The sequence below is a fragment of the Oncorhynchus nerka genome, linkage group LG22 (genome assembly GCF_034236695.1).
Source record: "Oncorhynchus nerka isolate Pitt River linkage group LG22, Oner_Uvic_2.0, whole genome shotgun sequence".
Lineage (NCBI taxonomy): Eukaryota > Metazoa > Chordata > Actinopteri > Salmoniformes > Salmonidae > Oncorhynchus > Oncorhynchus nerka.
Window position 1 is genome coordinate 38,575,893 of NC_088417.1, and position 17,576 is coordinate 38,593,468.

The window sequence follows — 17,576 nt, forward strand, 5'->3', positions numbered from 1 at the left end:
AACAAGACAAAACAAATGGAAAATGAAAAGTGGATCGGCGATGGCTAGAAGGCCGGTGACGTCGACCGCCGAACGCCGGCCGAACAAGGAGAGGGACCGACTTCGGCAGAAGTCGTGACAACAGGTGACTACACAACTTTCCAACACTGAAAGGTTCACATACATATCCATCAATGGGGCCAAGCTCCCTGCCATCCAGGACCTCTATACCAGGCGGTGTCAGAGGAAGTCCCTAAAAATTGTCAAGGACAACCACCCAAATCATAGACTGTTCTCGCTGCTATCGCACGGCAAGCGGTACAGATGCATCAAGTCTGGAACCAACAGGACCCCCAAACCATAAGACTGCTAAATAGTTAACCAAATGGCTAACCAGACTATCCTTTATGGAGTGATTTCAGTGCCAACAGACATTGTATTTACATTTTTTGTTTGTACTAGGATATTGAAATTGTTATTAATATTATTGATTTCGCAAGAAACAAATTGAGTCATTGAATCCTATAAATTGAACTTCTCCATTCTGAATGTATTATTTTTTTCCCAAGAATGTATCCTGTTACCTAGTCACTTTACCTCTACCTGTATGTACATATCTACCTCAATTACTTCGCACACTTGCACATGGACTCGGTACTGTTACCCCGTCTATATGGCTAAGTTATCGTTATTCGTGGTGTGCTTATTCCTTGTTACTATTGTTCTCTTATTTTTCTATTTTTCTCTCTGCATTGTTGGGAAGCTAAACATTTCACTGTTATTCTTCACCGGTTGTTGACAAAGCATGTGCCAAATAGAATATGATTTGATTTGACACAGACACACACACACACCGGAGACTTCTCCTGCGATGGTGGTCTTGCCGTTGGAGGCAAGCTAGTGGCAGCAAAAAAATGTGCATCAGGATGGAGCTCCACCACTCCAGTCAGATGACAGGCGGGAAGGGACTCAACTTCAGATCCACAGTATCCTGAGCAAGCTTGTAACTGTTAGACACTGTATCAGAAACTGCCTGGCTACAGCCGCGAGACCCTCTCTAGCTCTTATTTAGGTCACATTCTGTGCTCCAAAGGCGAAAAAAAAAAGGAGTCTCTTGTCAATCGACTGCAATGAATACCTTCAGTTGGCCACGGTCCAGTGTATAAAGTGCTCTCTGAGCTGTGGCGGCTGCTGTGTGTGTGCGCACGTGTGTGTTCTCATTTACGTTTGTGTGTTCAATCCCTTGCAAATACAGGGGTGGTTTTTGGGATTGGGTTGAGATATTCATATTGTGTTTTCAATACAAATGTAGAATATGGTGATGTAGGCCTTTGTGACTCCCAGCGATATTTGATCCCTCTGCCGAAATGGAAATGTCATCCGAATTTTCACAAACAGTTCAGTCCATCTTCAATTACTGTAGCCTCCACACATTCCTCATGCAAAACAATATACACCTTGTCTTCGTCCCAAATGCCATTCGGTTCCCTACATAGTGCAAAGGGCCCCCATGTGGGCCCTCGTCAAAAGTAGTGCACTATGTAGGGCACAGGGTGCCATTTGGGACGCAAACCTGTGCATAATGTATGTACTGTACACAGACACTAATACATTTATTTGATAGAATTCCATTCCTCAGTTCTCTGTGTTTCAGGTTTATCTGGGGTCATTTAATTTGTTTGGTCCAGTACCCTTTACCTTCCTCCTTTACCTTCCTCCTTTTACTTGCTTTTATTTACCACAGTGGCCTTTGGTTGTGTGTTATAAATTGCTGCAATGAATTCCCTCTGCTGGCTAAGCCTCAGTGTTCTGTGTAGCTCTGTTAGAGCTCTGCTTTGGGTGCTTGGACCCTTGTTATTGTCTCGTTATCCTCACCTCCCAGCCTATTGGACTAGGTGACAGGTGCGGATTCAGCATTCTGATGAATATTTTGAGCTGTGTGTGTGTGTGTGTGTGTGTGTGTCTAAAGTACACAACGGTTCACCTGGCACAAGACTTAATCCAAACATTAAACTGTTGATTTTACACGCATTTTACATTTACTGTACTTTTCAGTGCATTTGTTAATAATTGCTAGGTTTTGACAAACAAAGTAAAAACTAACGGACAACTAAGAAAGGCGCAAACCAAGTTGATTCACCCAGAGGGTCAAACAGCTGAAACAACTAAGACACTGGTATTTAAACCTTCATCCTATGCTGAGTCTCCTTACACATCTGGACAGCCAATACATACATCTCTGTTGCTAGACAGGATTTTAGTGATTCCTGTTCTCTCTCACTCCATCTGAACCTGACCTCGGCCCAAATTCCTTATTCCTCCCCAACTCATGGTTGTCCTGTTGACTTGAACCAGACTGTGGCCCTTCTCCTTTCCATAGGATTCCAGATATCTAACAATAACATGTTCTGAACAACAACAACATGTTCTGAACAACACACATTTTCTGCCTTCCCCTCTTTCCCTCAGTGACATAAATAAGTTCAGAGGTTCTGCCTTCAAGTTTAGAAGAAGTCAGAACCCATCGTTCCTGGAAAATGTGGGGTAGGTGCCACACAGGACAAGAACATGACAAGGGTTTGAGTGAGAGGCTCTAACTGGTGTCTCCAGGTGGACACACACCTCTCCAATGTCTGCACAGTTCCTTAGTCTTCAACTATAAGGGGCTTTTGTTGAGCTCACCTAGCTGTGCCATTGAGTAACGACAGCAGGCACACTTGTCGTTGTTTCGTTTGGGACCACAGCCCATGCGTCCTCGCCGTCGCACAATTACTGATGTTATTCACGCAACAGACGGTCCAATTATACATCACAATCTGGGTCAGGGGGCATCATTTGAAAGCTTGTTCTGTTGCCGGCATGACGAACTACGTCATAAAATCAAATACTACAAGTGTTAGGCTTTCACAATGCAATTCAGGGAAACAGATACTAATTTTCCCAGTCCGTGAAAGACAGCGGTAATGAGTATATTCAGGTGCCTGTGCACCAGTTCCTTATCTTCACAATAGATGAATGGCGGCAGCGTGGCCTAGTGGTTAGGGTGTTGGACTAGTAACCGAAAGGTTGCAAATTCAAATCCCTGAGCTGACAAGGTACAAATGCCCCTGAACAAGGCAGTTATCCCACTGTTACTAGACCATCCTTAAAAATAAGAATTTGTTCATAACTGACTTGCCTGTATAAATAAAATATGCTCATTCTGTTCAGAACAGCCCAGGCATGTCATATTGTAATGGCTTTGAGTATAAAGGGCCATTGGCCCTGTTGGATGCCATTGTTTTCATGTCACCATGTGAGGCAAGGCTTTTATTGGCTGCTGGCTGCAGTGGCCCAGGAGCTGTCAGCTTGTTTTAGAGGGAGTGGAGAGGTAGAGCCACCAGACTCTTGTCAACAGCCACCTCACACCTTAGATCAGCTCAAATGACTGGCAGTACTAGGATCAGGGCTCTTATTCTGAAAGTGTTTCAGAATAGGAGTTCTACTCTAAGACAGGTTTTCCCTTTTATGTGATAATGAATTAGATGATATGGATAGGGAGGACCTGATCCTAGATCAGCACTTCTACTACATTTTGTGAGGTTAGGTGACTATTCCTGACTGTTTATTGGAGCTTGCTCCCTCTCTTTCTTCTTAGCGGAAATAAACCCTTAAACAGTATTCAATTCTTTCAAACTCAACCCCCGGTTTCCCCCCCATCTTTTTTCTCTCTCATGTAATCAAATTCACTAGATCAAACATAAATGTCGGAAGACAAGCTTGTGGAGCGATCGGAAAGTCTTGAAATGCATGCCAAATAAACTGACTGCTATTAATTTAGATAACCTTGAAGGACAGAAGAAAGAGTTGAATAGGCCTACCTGTGTCAACATCACTGTCTGTTCTCGTCTGCTTAGGGGTGCCAAAAGCCATTCTAATCAGCTTTAGACAATGCCTATGCGTGCTTAAGTAATTATCTCCCTCTCTCTTCTCTCCCTCTCTCTCTACGTCTCTCTGTTTGTCTCTCTGTTTGTCTGTTCTGGGTTTGTGTGTCCACAGAGCTTATTTAGCGTCAGTAGCAGTTAGATGTGTCTGTCCCCTCGTCCGTGACGATGACGATGAAGGGCTTGTCGAGTAGCCGGAGGCACCATCACATGGTGACCTGTGACCCCTCCTATGACTCCATGACCCTGGGGCGCCAAGCCCGGCACTACCCGCTGAACCCGGGCAATGCCCACCCGGCGGACCACCCTTACTATGCCCAGCGAAGCTCCTTCCAGTCTGAGTGCGGGCCCTACCCTGACCCGGCTAGCAGCACCTTCCCCCGAAGACACTACAGCTCACACCATGAACTGAAGGATGAGTGTGCTGTGGTGCCTTACACCGGAGGCCAGGGGGGAGGCGTTAAAAACAACCGCATCCCCCCCAACCTTCTGGAGCAGTTTGAACGGCAGGCGCCGGCGCGCCATGACGGCTACCACACACTGCAGTACAAGTGCACAGCGGTGGCGCACCAGCGCAGCGACAGTCCTGGGAGGATCCGGCATCTTGTCCACTCGGTCCAAAAGCTCTTCACCAAGTCTCAATCCCTGGAAGGCCCATCCGGGGATAGGATGAACGGGGGCAAGGCCAGCTCTGACGACCCGCCCTCCCACTCGGGTACCCTGAAGCACAGCAGCAAGCGCAGCAAGAGCAAAGACCGCAGCAGGTCGGAGCCCAAGATGCGCTCAGCCATCTCAGGCTACTGGAGCTCGGACGACACCCTGGACCGCGAGGTGTGCCTGTACCACCACCACAGCCCCATCCCGGGAGGCATGCCCTCGGGGGTGATGACCATGGGCCGCCACCCAGGCAAGTCCCAGTCACAGTACTTCATGGAGCAGTACAACACCATCAGCGCCCACTCGCTGAAGACGTCACGAAGCAACAACGACGTCAAGTGTTCAACATGCGCCGGGTTGCCGGGACTGGGCACGGGGATAGACGGGACTGGCCAACTGCTGAAGAAGAGCTCGTGGTCATCAACGCTGACGGTCAGTAGGGCCAGGGAAGTCTACCAGAAAGCATCGGTCAACCTGGACAAAGCCCCGGTCAAGGCTGATACCTGCCAGCGGGGGGGACGCCAGATCTATCAATTCCTCCAGGTATGACAACAACCCTTCTTCACCTCCAAACCTCCATCTTCACACCTCCATCCCATGTCCTACCAGAGATTCATATGCCTGTGTGGAGACACCTGGCCCACTGCATGTCCACTGTCCCTTGAGGCAGAGAGAGAAGGGTAGAGGAGGGGCAGACGTACTCTCTCTCTCTATCCATGTCCACGCAGACTGATATCCAGAGGCCCCTCAATGTCCACTGTCACTTATGGCAGAGAGAGAGGAGGAGACAATTAGCAGACTTACTTTCTCTCTCTATCGGCCACTCTTAGGGGACATGTAAGACGTCCTAATAAGTGTTGAATGTGAGACAAATATTTATTGCAGATCTTAATAAAGCAGGTGCAGCAAAATGCTTTTGTTCCTAGCTTCAGTAGGTCAGTAAATGTCTAACAGTACAATACTAATACACAAACAATCCCAAGAAAAAAAATATATATAAACAGAGATTACAGTTTTTAACAATCTTTTACACACTAAAAGTGGTACTTGAGGCACACTCAGTGAAACCATTAACTCATGTACCTCAACTTCAGACCAAGTCTGCAAAACTGCCAGCCCATTATCTGCTTTACACTCAGTTTGCAATTGTAAAACTTTTGCTAAACACTAAACACAGTTCTCTACATTAGACACATCATTCAAAACGAACAGGTCTTGTGTTTCGTTTGGAAAACACTGCCATTCCAAATGCCACACGCATTTACCAAGTACTTATACCCAGTGCTCACGTGTGAAAATGAATTTCTTCACTTAGACATCAGAGCTTGAGCAGTATAAATAAGCTTCAGGTTGGCTTTCTTGGTTTGGACAACAATGGAGGCCAATTTTGGAGAGAGAGATAGAGGAAGAGGAATGAGAGTAAGAGGTGGAGGAGGAAGAGGACAAAGACGATGAGGAGGACAAGGACAAGCCTATTGGTTTATCTTCTACTGTATTTGTTTTGTCTGTTACTGTTCATCCCGTAATCTGGATGAAAATACAATTTCTTGAGAAAGAAACGCATTTTATTGTCCCTCCCTTTCATGTTTGTTTAGAGTGTAAATGTACACTGAATATGCATACATACTGTATATATTTGTGCACATACATGTACGTGTGAGTGCTATGACAAACTGCTGTGGACTCCACTGCACACTGAACATGCAAAAGACATGCGTGTATAAGAGCCAATCATTTGATGGATTGTGTGTAGACGTTTTGGGGCAAAAACACCATTTTGAGAAGAGTTATAATAGTTTTGAATGAAGTATTTGGTTTTTCAAGAGATGTGGGACGTTTTGCATGTTGTGTGTGTGTGTGTGTGTGTGTGTGTTTTGGCGTTTTGTGTGTAGAGTCTAGAGAAAAGGAGCCATAGTTTTAGAAATCATGTGTAAGCAATTGTCAAAAACTGTAAACCATATCAAAACGAGCAATGTCAGAGTCCGGGATATACAGTGCATTCGGAAAGTATTCAGACCCCATTACTTTTCCCAGATTTTGTTACGTTGCAGCCTTATTCTAAATTGGATGAAAGAAAAAAAAATCCTTGTCAATCTACACACAACACCCCATAACGACAAAGCAAAAATGATTCAAAATCAAAACAGTAATACTTTATTTACGTAAGTATACATAATCTTTGCTATGAGACTCGAAATTGTGCTCAGGTGCATCCTGTTTCCCATTAATCATCCTTGAGAAGTTTCTACAACTTGATTGAACTCCACCTGTGGTAAATTCCAAAGAAGTTTGTGACCACCAAGAGTCTTCCACGGCTGGCCGCCTGGCAAAACTGAGAAATCGTGGGAGAAGGGCCTTGGTCAGGAATGTGACCAAGAACTCAATGGTCACTCTGACAGAGCTCAAGAGTTCCTCTGTGGAGTTTGGTGTACCTTCCCGAAGGACAACCATCTCTGCAGCACTCCACCAATCGGGCCATTATGGTAGACTGACCAGACGGAAGCCACTGCTCAGTAAAAGGCACATGACAGCACACTTGGAGTTTGCCAAAAGGCAACTAAAGATTCTCAGACCATGAGAAACACGATTCTCTGGTATGATTGAACTATTGGCCTGAATGCCAAGCGTCACGTCTGGAGGAAACCTGGCACCATCCCTACGGTGAAGCATTGTGGTGGCAGCATCATGCAGTGGGGATGTTTTTCAGCGGCAGGGACTGGGAGACTAGTCAGGATCGAGGGAAAGATGAACAGAGCAAAGAGATCCTTGATGAAAACCTGCTCTCAGACTGGGGTGAAGGTTCACCTTCCAAAAGGACCACGATCCTAAGCACAAAGGCAACACAATGCAGGAGTGGCTTCGGGACAAGTCTCTGAATGTCCTTGAGTGGTCCAGCCAGAGCCCGGACATGAACCCTATCGATCATCTCTGGAGAGACCTGAAAATAGCTGAGCAGCGACGCTCCCCAACCAAATTGACAGAGTTTGAGAGGATCTGCAGTGAAGAATGGGAGAAACTGCCCAAATACAGGTGTGCCAAGCTTATAGTGTCATACCCATGAAGACTCGAGGCTGTAATCGCTGACAAAGGTGCTTCAACAAAATACTGATTAAAGGGTCTGAATACTTATGTAAATGTGATATTTCAGTTTTTTTTATATGCATTATCTGTGACGAGAATACAGTATGCACATATAAAGTGAGTAAATCAGTGAGATCAAAATTGCATTTCATCAGAATAATATTGCAGGAATGCTAATCCTATCTGTTCCTAACTACAGAAACTATTTCAGAACAATAAACATTGTTCATTTTATTACATTTGTGTCAAACGTGAGACGTCCTCATTTGTGTCAAACGTGAGACGTCCTCATTTGTGTCAAACGTGAGACGTCCTCATTTGTGCCAAACGTGAGACGTCCTCATTTGTGTCAAACGTGAGACGTCCTCATTTGTGTCAAACGTGAGACGTCCTCATTTGTGTCAAACGTGAGACGTCCTCATTTGTGTCAAACGTGAGACGTCCTCATTTGTGTCAAACGTGAGACGTCATCTTCCTCACTTGTTAACATCATTCATCCTATTCCATATCGTCCCTGGTTGTGGACCCCATTCCATTTGTCTACGGTCCTTTAAATTGTTATGTGTCTGTGTGTTTGTAATGTCTTGTGACAGCTGATTTGGTTCTGGCTCCCGAGTGGCGCAGTGGTCTCAGGCACTCCATCGCAGTGCTAGAGGAGTCACTACAGACCCTGATTCGATCTTGGGCTGTGTCTCAACCGGTCGTGATCGGGAATCCCATAAGGCGGCGCACAATTGGCCCAGCGTCGTCCGGGTTAGGCCGTCATTGTAAAATAATGATTTGTTCATAACTGACTTGCCTAGTTAAATAAAGGTTAATCAAAAAAATGAATTAGTGTGTTTGTGCTTGTAGATTTCCATGTATAATGATTACTTGTGGAATCATTACTTATGTATACCTACTAAATTAGCATTGAAGCTGATCTTTTACAGTTACTGCATGCGGTATATTTACATGGAAATCAGCATTATCCCATGCATACACATTACCAGTAGCCTCTCTTACACAGTAGCTGCCACATTCACATAATGGTGTGTCTTAAATGTCACCTTATTCTCTATATAGTGCACTATTCTTGACTCGATACCTATTGGAATCAGGTGCCATTTGGAACACGAGCATAGTGTGGAAGAGCTGGAGCGTTAGAAGGGCTCCTGATGTGAGATGAGAGAGGGAAAAACAGAACTATTGAAAAGAGGAGAAAAGCCACATATCCCCGAACCTGGTGGCTCCACTGTGCTCTCTCTGTTTGTTTGGGTGAAGATGGAAGAGGAAGTGATTCAACTTGGTTACATCCCCTCATCTGACTTGGTGAGCTGCAAACAGAAGCCTGGGGGAGAGAAAGAAAGAGAGGGACTGAGAGATAGCAGGAGAATGGGGACTGAGCGAGAGAGAGCAAGTTAGGAAGAATGTAAATGTAAACATATGTTAATGTAAACATACTGTATGTCTCCCGTGCCAATAAAGCCCATTAAATTGAAATTGTATTGAAAGGGAGAGAGGAGAGACGGACTGAGAGGGAAAGAGAGTGAAAGTGAGAGAGAGACTGGGGGAGAGAGAAAGTAAGAGGGACTAAGAGAGAGATCTTTGCAGCCACGTAGAAACATTCCTCCTGTCCCAACCTGAAAAGAGCTGCGTTCCTCTTTCTTCTACAGAGAACAAAAAAAATGGGTCACCGTCAAAAGAGGAGGACATGATACTTTTAGCCGGCGAAAAAGAAGCCAAACTTCTTTCAATTTGGAGGAGTGACGTGTTGTTTTATTCCCGTGCTGGGATGTAAATCTTGTTTTCTGCCCCTCGCCATTCACTCACACTTCCTGTTGTTCCCGTTCACACAAACACACGCACGCACCAACCTGGACTCATAGTTACATAGTAAATGTAAATCCGGGGCACTCAATTATTAAGATTTGTTACGTTTCATATGGTATGTATTAATTTGTGGATGTCCATCATCCATCTTGTATGATACGTTACGAATTACAATTCATATGATATGTTACAAATTGGCAAAAAAACATGTTTTATTTATTTAACTAGGCAAGTCAGTTAAGAACATATTTACAATCACAGCCAAACCTGGCCGTCGCTGGGCCAATTGTGCACTGCCATATGGGACTCCAATCATGGCCGGATGTGATGCAGCCTGTATTCAAACCAGGGACTGCAGTGATGCCTCCTGCCTTGAGATGCAGTGCCAAAGACCCCTGTGCCACTTGGGAGCCCAAGTCTGATATGTGAAGAATTCCAATTTGCTGTGACTAACGTTAGGTAGGTGGCTAATGCTAACATTAGCTAGGCTAGTTATAGGGGTTTAGGTTATGGTTAGGAGTTAGGTTAATGTTAGGGTTTAGGGCAAGGGTTAGCTAAACTGCTAAGTAGCTGCAAAGTAGATAACTAGCTAAAGTTATCCGTGAAGAGATTTGAATACGCAACCTTTGGGTTGCTAGACATTTGCATTATACGGTGGCCCATCCACCCCTACCAACCACTCTACTTTCATTTTTTGCCTTCAGTAATCTTCTGTCATATGTAACCATAGGAAACGTTTATATCATACTAATTTGAGTGTCCCGGATTGACGTTTACTATGTTACATCTAGTCTATGAGACCAGGCTACACACACACACACACACACACGCACACACTGACTTTCAGCCAGCCAAACACCTCCTAATGTGTCTCGGCTTTATTTGGCAGGGTGTTCTTTTAGGTTCTGTTTTAGTTTCTGTTACAGATGATGAGAGACGTTGATGTAACACTGGCGTCATTCAAGTCCTCAACAGACCCTAGATGTTCTCTGCCTTCGCAGTTTTTTGCTTGTGTGCCCCTGACGTCAAGGACGAGTTGTCTCCCTAGCTACCGGCCTGTTGAGCGATTCTCCTACCTTTGATTATTCAGACTCTTTGTCGCCATCCCAAATGGCACCCTATTCCATAGTGCACTACTTTGAGACGAGCGCATTATGGGCCTTGGTCGATAGTAGTGCACTATAGAGCGAATATGGTGCAGTTTGGGATGCATGTCTCTCTCTGTATGTCTCCTCTCTCCCTTTCACCTCCGTGTTTCACCTCCCCTAAAAGCCACTCATATTGGAGACCAGCGCAGTGTTGGGGCGGAACAAAAACCTCCTTTGTTTTTCTCTCTCTCTTTCTTGTGGCAGCGGAGAGAGGGAGATGGCTTCTTTGCTTGCCTCTTTTTTTTTTTTTTTTACACGTTCATTAGTGTGTGAAAAGCTCAACACAACCACTGCACAGACAGACAGGGTTGGAGAATTCAGAAGTTTCAGACCAAACAATTCACTCCTCAGTTTGATATGCGTCACTTGGAGGGAGCAGCACAACGCAGGGCCTCTCGTCTCTACACCCTGATGGTATGGTTCTAATGCACCATATTCAGGTGAACATTAGCACTTAGTGGTGTGGCTTTAGCAGCTTGGTGTATATAGAGCCTTGTTTGGATGGTGACCTGAGGCTGGGCAAGCGTTCAGCCAGGGGTCAGAGAGAGGTCATAGTGTCTAGTCGGGTGTTTCATCGCTCTGACATAAGTTACCGCCCTGTTCTCACGGTCTCCGCCCCACAGGTACCCCAGGACGAGTGGAGTAGGGGGTTCTTGTCCGTGGGGAAAGACGAGGAGATCCCATGCAGGCGTATGCGCAGTGGCAGCTACATCAAGGCCATGGCGGAGGAAGACAGCGGCGACTCAGACTGCAGCCCCAAGCCCTCGCCCAAGGTGCAGGCGCGCCGGGCAAGCTATCTGAAGGCCACACAGCCATCGCTCACCGAGATGACCACCCTCAAGTAAGTAGATATGTAGACTGAAAGACGCTTCTGTAAATTCAACAATAAAACACAGTAGAATGCACAGTAAAATATCTTAAATGTGTTTTACAGAATTAATTATGGTGCATTGTGGGGAAATGTTGTGGATGTGGAAAGAGCCTCTGGCTCATTAACATCTTTTAAGGTGTGCCTTGTAAAAGGCTCCGTTTGTCGCACCCCTGAGTGAGAATGCTGCACCCCTACAGAAAACACACTACACTCAATTTTGTGAATTCTACAAACCTTATCCTGAAAATCTATAGTAATTTACTGGACATTTGATTCCAGTAAATTACTGTAATTCAGAATACAGTGTCATAATTCATTTTTTGGCACACTAAACAAGCATTATTGGGTGTATATTTGGGCATTGGAATCATTAACATATTTTTAGGTGTCAGGCGTGTGCGTACTTGAGGTGAAGTCAGGTGCAGGAGAGCAGAGAATGAACGGGCGCACACTTTATTACGGCAGGAGAGAGATACAGAGTCAAAAACCTCCTCCAGCCAACAAGGCAAAGTGTATAGCGCGCACAATAGTCACACAACATAAATGTTTAACAATAGAAATAATCTTAGTGAAAATACATGGAAAATAACAAACGCTTAGCCTAGTGCGTACAACACTTAACACACAAATAATTTCACACAAAGGCATGAGGGGGAACAGAGGAATAAATACATGTAGTGTGATTGGGGGAATGCAAACCAGATGTGAATGGAACAAGACAAAACAAATGGAGAATAGAAAAATGGAGCGGCGATGGCTAGAAAGTCGGTGACGCCGAACGCAAGGAGGGGGGCCGACTTCGACGGAAGTCGTGACAAGGTGTGTCTTATAAGAGGCTAAATTTGTTCCACCTGTTAGTGAAAATGCTATACAAATTTCACTGATATGTGGTAGTGGTTCCCGGATAATTACATTTGCCTTCGGAGAGTATTCAGACCCCTTGACTTTTTCCACATTTTGTTACCTTACAGCCTTATTTGAAAATTAACAACTAAAAAAATCCTCAGAAATCGACAAACAATACCTTATAATGACAAAGCAAAAACTGTTTTTAGAATGTTTGCAAATTTATTAAAGAAATTACAATAAAAATACCTTATTTACACAAGTATTCACAAGTATTCCTTTGCTATGAAACTCGAAATTGAGCTCAGGTGCATCCTGTTTCCATTGATCATCCTTGAGATGTTTCTATAACTTGGTTGGAGTCCACATGTGGTAAATTGAAGTGATTGGACATGTCTACATAAGATCCCACAGTTTACAGTGCATGTCAGAGCTTAAACGAAGCCATGAGGTCGAAGGAATTGTCCGTAGAGATCTGAGACAGGATTGTAAAAAGGCACAGTGGGGAAGGGTACCAAAAAATATCTGCAGCATTGAAGGTTCTCAAGAACACAGTGGCCTCCTTCATTCTTAAATGGAAGAAGTTTGGAACCACCTATACTTTTTCTAGAGCTGGCCGCCAGGCCAAACTGAGCAATCGGGGGAAAAGGGCCTTGGTCAGGGAGGTGACCAAGAACCCAACGGTCAGTCTGAAAGAGCTCTAGAATTCCTCTGTGGCCAGATGGAAGCCACTCCTCAGTAAAAGGCACATGACAGCTCGCTTGCAATTTGCCAAAAGGCACCTAAAAATTCTCAGACCATGAGAAACAAGATTCTCTGGTCTGATGAAACCAAGATTGAACTCTTTGACTTGAATGACAAGCGTCACTTCTAGAGGAAACCTGGCACCATCCCTATGGTGAAGCATGGTGGTGGCAGCATCATGCTGTGGGGATGTCTTTCAGTGACAGGGACTGGGAGACTAGTCAGGATCGAGGGAAAGATGAAGAGGGCAAAGTACAGAAAGATCCTTGATGAAAACCTGCTACAGAGAGCTCAGGACCTCAAACTGGGGTGAAGGTTCACCTTCCAACAGGACAACGACCCTAAGCACACAGCCAAGACAGTGCAGGAGTGGCTTCGGGACAAGTTTCTGAATGTCCTTGAGTGGCCCAGTCAGAGCCCGGACTTGAACCCGATTGAACATCTCTGGAGAGACTTGTCAGAGCTTGAGACGATCTGCAGAGAAGAATGGGAGAAATTCCTGAATACAGGTGTGCCAAGCTTGTAGCGTCATACTTAAGAACACCGAGGCTGTAATCGCTGCCAAAAGTGCTTCAACAAAATACTGAGTAAAGGGTCTGAATACTTCTGTAAATGTGATATTTCAGTTTTATTTTTTTTTTTTTTATAAATTAGCAAAAAAAAACGAATTCTGTTTTTGCTTTGTCATTATGGGGTACTGTGTGTAGATTGATGAGTGGACAAACAACAATTTAATCAATTTTAGAATAAGGCTGTAACCTAACAAAATTTGGAAAAAGTCAAGGGGTCTAAATACTTTCCGAAGGCACTCTCACATAGGTGACAGATCAGAGTGGCAGCAAGTCTCAAACCTTTAATGGTCGAGTGGCTAGCCATATCCTTTTTATTTGATTTATTTCACCTTTATTTAACCAGGTAGGCCAGTTGAGAACAAGTTCTCATTTACAACTGCGACCTGGCTAAGATAAAGCACAGCAGTGCGACAAAAACAACAACACATGGGATAAACAAACATACAGTCAATAACACAATAGAAAAATCTGTATACTGTACAGTATGTGCAAATGAAGTAAGGAGTTAAGGCAATAAATTGTCCAATAGTGGCAAAGTAATTACAATTTAGAAATTTACACTGGAGTGATATATGTGCAGATGAGGATGTGCAAGTGGGAATACTGGTGTGCAAAACAGCAGAAAAACAAAAACAAATATGGGTTTGAGGTAGGAAGTTGGTTGGATGGGCTATTTACAGATGGGCTGTGTACAGCTGCAGCGATCGGTGAGGTGCTCTGACAAGCTGACGCTTAAAGTTAGTGAGGGATATATGTCTCCAACTTCAGTGATTTTTGCAATTCGTTCCAGTCATTGGCAGCAGAGAACTAGAAGGAAAGGAGGCCAAAGCAGGCCACTGGATGACCAGTAAATTTAACCTGCTGGAGCGCTTGCTATGAGTGGGTGTTGCTATGGTGACCAGTGAGCAGAGATAAGGTGTACCTTTACCTAGCAAAGACTTATAGATGACCTGGAGCCACGAATTTGGCCACGAATATGTAGTGATGACCAGCCAACGAGAGCATACAGGTCGAAGTGGTGGGTAGTATATGGGGCTTTGGTTACAAAACGGACCGCACTGTGATAGACTACATCCAATTTGTAGAGTGTTGGAGGCTATTTCGTAAATGACATTGCCGAAGTCAAGGATTGGTAGGATAGTCAGTTTATTGAGGGTATATTTGGCAGTATGAGTGAAGGAGGCTTTGTTGCGAAATAGGAAAATCTGTAGTCACAGTTAGTTTAGAAGCCTTTGTTAAGACCTAAAGTGCAACTGATATAAAACACCACATTTCAGTTGGTATGCTGTAATACATAATTACATATTCATTATTAGCAATTGATGAATATTTCAATACAATTTAACAATTGCATTGCTGTTTTGGTGTATTTAAATGCTTAATGCAGCATACTGTAAATGATGATGTATTTGTAGTGATGTGGAAACTAAACTTCCGGAACATTGAGGCTTTCCAGACAATTGTATCAAAATGTTTTAATTACTCAAGGCTTTGATCAACACATTGCACACTAGTGGCACCTGCTGGTCAAAGGAATGTAGAACAGACACATTATTATAGATGACGTCCCACACGCTATAGCGCGTGTACAGAGTAGCCTTTTTGTGTTCTATCAAAACCAATATTAAATCAGGTGGTTGTTCGACAAAACTTCAGAAATCTATGTCCATTTGATCTGTTTTGTTGTGTGATTATGGCCAGTTTGGAAGCTTTTATTTAGGCCTCCATAAGTGCAAGTCATATAAAACACCAAGTATTCATTGATATGCTGTAATATACAGTACAATTGCCTAGCAGCCAGCCTGCTTGCTCCAATCCCTTGTCATTACAGTAAAATATTGTTAAAATAACTTTCTTACAGTTTGTTAGTTACTTTTACAATATCGTACTGTGTTTTATTGCTTTGACATTATAGCAATTTACAGGACACTTTCATCAAGTTACTATGAATTTCTCAGTAATGCATTGGCACTATCCAGAGATGGTCAGACATATCATAAGATATCTTGCTGTAATTACAATAATTTTTGAAGACCAGTTTGTCCTAGACTAAACTATTTTTACATTAACAGTGATGTTTTTTAACCTTGGTTTATAGACTAACACCAACTACAAGTTAGCCCCTAGATCAAATGTAGACTGAAACTAAAACTTGCAAAGAACACTGGGTAATATGTTACTGGGTAATTACAATAATATGCTGTAATTGTCATTTGTACTGTAAATTCGATCACAGTAAAATATTTGCTACTGTGGAATGAATTACAGTAACTTACTGGCCAAATGCTGCCAGTAAGTTACTGTAAATTTGACAGCAAACGTTTTATAGTGTACCAGGGAAATAACGTATGTCATGGCGTGTACATTTGTTTGCGTTGAACAGTTATTACAAATTATTCATTATTACTTTTACATTACATTGTACATTAAGTTTACATTATTTCCAATGACACAGCATGTTTTTTTTGTGTGTGTGTGGGGGGAGTAGGGGAGATGATGGGTGGATACTTTGTGGTTAGATCAGGTGATTCAAAGTGGTTGCCTCATACGGCATAGTGCCTACGTTCTAAGTAGCACATTCCCTCGTGCAGTACTTTTGACCAGAGCCCTATGGGCACTAAATATGGAATAGGGTGTCATTTGGGACACAGTCAGTATATGGAATATGTTTGTTAGTATCCATGACCCTCACTGACCTGAGCTCTAATTCCATGGTTCATGTTTATGCTCAGTATGTATATTAATTTGTATGGTTGGATTCTTCTTCTTCATGGAAAGCAATATAATTGAAATGACAGATTTACAGATTCAGACCCTCATATGTCTGATAGTCTGTCAGGCAGGGATCAACCTTTTTTTCCATCAAGACCCCCACACTGGCCCATTTCTTTCTGTGAAGCCCCCCATTATTTACCAAATAATGATCATGTGCAAACCCCCCTATTTAGACAGGCCCACTGGGCTAAAGATGGACCAACCCATGGCCAGTTTGTTTCTGCTGTCAGGTGATGTGTATTACAAGTAAATTAATTAACCTTCCCTACAAGAGATGTGTTAACTTCCAAGGTTTAAAAGTTGACTTTCATCATTTTCAAAATTGTCCTGTATCGTGTCTGTTGAGACTTTCATTCATGGCGCAACAGCAAATTCCTTTCAGTGCTGGAAAAAGTACCCAACTATCATAATTGTGTAAAATAGAGATACCGTAATAGAAAATGTCAAAATAAAAGTCACACAGTAAAATTCTACTTGAGTATTAGCATTTGGTTTAAAATATACTTAGTATAAAAAGTAAATGTAATTGCTAAAATATACTTAAGTATCAAAGTAAAAGTGAAAGTATAAATCATTTAAAATGTCTTATATTCACCCTCTACAGGATCTGTATCCTTAAAGTTGTTGCTCAATATGCGATAATGTGACTAGAATGACAACAGCCAATTTCGGGAAATAGACATGTCTTATGGTCAGAAGGCTTAAATTCTTGTTAATCTAACTGCAACTTCAATTTACAGTAGCTATTAAAAGAAAGTAAAGTAATTCTTCAATGGATCAGTCTGAAACTTTGCACACACATCTAAATTACACCTAGAATCATCTCAATGTATGGTCTTTCTCTTGCATTTCAAAGATGATACAAAAAAAAAAACATGCATTTTCTATTATCTTTTACCAGATCTAATGTGTTATATTCTCCTACGTTTATTTCACATTTCCACAAACTTCAAAGTGTTCTTTCAAATGGTATTAAGAATACACACATCCTTGCTTCAGGTACTGAGCTACAGGCAGTTTGTAACGGCTCTCGTTTGTTGAGTGGACCAAGACGCAGCGTGGAAAGTGTTGATGATTTTAATATTCAAAAACACTCAAACAAAATAACAATAACGTGAAAATGAAAGCGAACAGTTCTGCCAGGCAAAAAAACACTAAACAAGATCCC

At 43.1% G+C, this 17,576-nt stretch overlaps 1 protein-coding gene across 1 annotated transcript in view; it reads left to right on the plus strand.

Annotated features, from left to right (window-relative positions):
- The first annotated feature begins 4,029 nt into the window (after positions 1 to 4,029).
- LOC115105146 (disks large-associated protein 1-like) overlaps positions 4,030 to 17,576 on the plus strand; it is a 107,739-nt gene continuing 94,192 nt past the window's right edge. The window contains exons 1-2 of the mRNA XM_029626800.2: positions 4,030 to 5,102; positions 11,224 to 11,441. Of these exons, the coding sequence (XP_029482660.2) occupies positions 4,071 to 5,102; positions 11,224 to 11,441 (1,250 nt within the window). The 5' untranslated portion in view covers positions 4,030 to 4,070. The remainder of the gene's footprint in view (positions 5,103 to 11,223; positions 11,442 to 17,576) is intronic.